Genomic DNA, 3,095 nt, shown 5'->3' with positions numbered 1-3,095 from the left:
TCACATTTCGCTTCTCAAACTGACTGCTGAGCTTTTCACTCTCAGCCCTAGTGACTTCCAACTTGTTACTCTTTTATGAAATTCTACTATTTTGTAGATTTGATTGTATAGTAAAAAAGCTTGTTTTCTCAACTTGTGCTTGGAGTTGTTTATATCTATCTCCTTAAATTTTTTCCAAAAAACATTTTTTATTTATTTGCAGCTCTATAGTTGTTTTTGAATGGCTAACAGGACAATGGATATGGTTTCTCCTAATAGGGATGAGGGGTCACAGTATCCAACTCTGGTTAGGGAAGGCTCTTTCTATAACCTCACATTTGATGAGGGAAACAAAAGGAAGCCTCTCCATAGTATGAATTTGGATGAGCTTCTCAGAAATGTGATCTCAGCAGAAAATGGATCACAACTCGTGACAAACCATGATTCATTTCTTCTTGGGAACATTAATTTGAACGGGACATTGACTAATAAAACCATTAATGAGGTATGTAGGGAGATTGTTCAACGAGAACATGTCAAGGAAAACCACTCCCAACAACAATCTAGTTTTGGAGAAATGACATTGGAAGATTTTCTAGGTGGTGATGGAATGATTAACATAGGAAAGGAGGATAATGTTATTGGTCATGATGTTCAAACCCTGAAGGGAATTGACCCAATGGTCATAGGGTCACAGCCAGAAGATTGGTTGCCACTGCAGATGCAAACTTACCAACATCAACATCAACATCAACAGCAACATCATGAGAAGCAGCATCAACAAATAATGGGACTATGTCCAGATTTTGGTGTTTCTAAATATGAGAACCCGGAAATTGGTTACACAGTGCCAATAACATGTTCAGATTCCAAGAAGCGAAGCAGGTACTCAGATGAGATGCTGGAAAAGACTATTGAGAGGAGACAGAAGAGAATGGCCAAGAACAGGGAATCTGCTGCTAGATCAAGGGCAAAGAAGCAGGTAAATTTTGCTCCAAGACTCATGAGGCATCTCCAGTTAGTGATCAACTATGGAAATTTAACATTCTTCTTTATATCTCATGCTTCAAGGAACATATAAATAAGCTAGAGAACGAGAAGTTTCGCTTGCAGAAGGAAATTAGCCTGCTCAAAACGGTGAAGGTACACTCAGCAAATCCATTTATTAAAGGAAAATTTCGTAATATATTTGATTTCTGCATGACTTGCTATCAATAATATGTAGTTTGGTTTTCAAACAAGCTGTTGTGAAGGCATTTTTTTTTTTTTTCTTCCAGTTTTTGTGATGGGATGAGATGAAACTGCAATCCCAAATTGGATGCACAAAAGAGATCTGGAAGAAAGAAAAAAGCAATGTATTATGTGCTGCGTTTATGAATATATAGGAGTCATGGCAAGAAATACATATCTTGTTTGAGATATCATGATTAGCCATTCGAACTATACACACAATATTTTAGTTTCAATTTAAGTTATAAGAAAGAAGAATTCAGTTGTTTCTCTCTTCATTTTAAGCAATTTGTTTTGTTTTAGACATACTTTGTACTTGGCCCATTTATTAAATCTATGTTTGTAATTCTATCCTTCTATCGTGACGTAAACTGACATAGAAGTATTTAGGACGGTGCTACAGCCATTGTGTTAGAAGACAGCCATGTTGATGAGTTACTGAAATTTAGATCATGATTATGTTAAGAGATCGATGCGCATTCATACCGAAATTTACATCAAGATGATCTTAACATTTTGACTGTTAAATACACAAGTTTTCGACCAAACTATAGTTAAAATGGTAATATTTAATTGCGATAAATAAGAATATGTTACTGCTAGAAGATTAGTGTCATGCAACCACTACAGGTAAGATAAAGTCATTGAACACAGTGCCTCTTCGATTTTATTTTTTTTATTATTTAAATTGTGGTTTCTTTGAAGAAAAAAAATTGATCATGTTAGATGAGAAAACCAAAGCACTATTTAATTATAGGATGTAAAAATATCAAATTTTCTAAATATATAAGGTTATGTAGTGGTAAACATTATAACTATTTACAATACTGGATTATGAGGGAGGTCCAATTTTTTTTAACTATACAAATTTCCATCATTCTTTTTAATTTAATGTAATCATCTTCTTTTAGAGGTTTGATAGAAAATATATCATTATTGCTCATTATTAGCAGAATATACTATTAATTTATTTATTTTTGATAAAATTGTATTGAGATTGACATATTTAATTATTCTTTTTTGGTGCACTGAGCAGGGACAAAGGCAAGATGGGGCTGGCGGCCATGTGGCCCAAGGTTCAAAACAGTTCATGCTCGTCCTTTGAAACTTTCGAAATTATGTTAAAAATACTTGATATAATTTAAAATCTAACTGCTTCAAACAAACAAAAAATAGTAAATAGTATTTGGTCATGCAAAGTAAAATTCGTGGACCAAATCTTGATAATAAGTCATAATTTCTAGAAAAAAATATTTGTCCTCTTAAAGGATATTTATTTTAGTTAAAATTATCGTTATTTATTTAATATTTAAATTAAAAAATCTCTCACTTTTTTCCACTATAATTTCTATTTCTCTCATTATAAAACACAGTAATTTTGATTAAACTGTCACAATTCTATGTATTTTATAAGGACAAATATTAATCCCATTTTTTTAACATTTTTTATCGCATTGATGGGACTATATTTAGTTTAATTATAATGATTGATTAAATTTATATAAAAACATTTTAGGTAATTGTCGACGTCTGTTTTGAGAAATATAATAATAATAAATGACTTTTTCAGAGAAAATTAGTGATAAAGAGAAAAATGATATAATTGTATATTTACGCCTTAAAAAGTTTATTTTTTTTTATAACTTGACTCCAAAGAACACAAACAAATACGGCAATATATATTATTTATCCATCTAAAAATCGAGACCAAGAACCGCCATTTTCAATTTACATAGATTAATTGATAGAGATGGCAACTGTAAACGACAATTTTTCTTCTTATTATATGAAAACGGACGCTAACAATTTTGATTGTTTTATAAGAACAATTTGGTGGTGGCAATTTTTTAATTAATATATTTCATGTTCAAGGCTTTTTTTAGTTT

The 3,095-nt window shown here is 31.2% G+C and overlaps 1 protein-coding gene across 1 annotated transcript; it reads left to right on the top strand.

Annotated features, from left to right (window-relative positions):
* The first annotated feature begins 235 nt into the window (after nucleotides 1-235).
* LOC133286192 (bZIP transcription factor TRAB1-like) lies at nucleotides 236-2,314 on the top strand. The gene is made up of 3 exons (XM_061483580.1): nucleotides 236-961; nucleotides 1,051-1,122; nucleotides 2,246-2,314. Exons 1-3 carry the CDS (start codon nucleotides 236-238, stop codon nucleotides 2,312-2,314), a joined length of 867 nt encoding a protein of 288 aa, XP_061339564.1.
* Nucleotides 2,315-3,095: the final 781 nt, after the last annotated feature.

This window comes from Gastrolobium bilobum, unplaced genomic scaffold (assembly GCF_033153095.1).
Source record: "Gastrolobium bilobum isolate Gb01-03AN ecotype WA unplaced genomic scaffold, APGP_CSIRO_Gbil_v1 utg26470, whole genome shotgun sequence".
In the NCBI taxonomy this organism is placed as follows: domain Eukaryota; kingdom Viridiplantae; phylum Streptophyta; class Magnoliopsida; order Fabales; family Fabaceae; genus Gastrolobium; species Gastrolobium bilobum.
The sequence above is the reverse complement of the archived record's forward strand: the minus strand, read 5'-3'. Positions and strand labels throughout refer to the sequence as shown.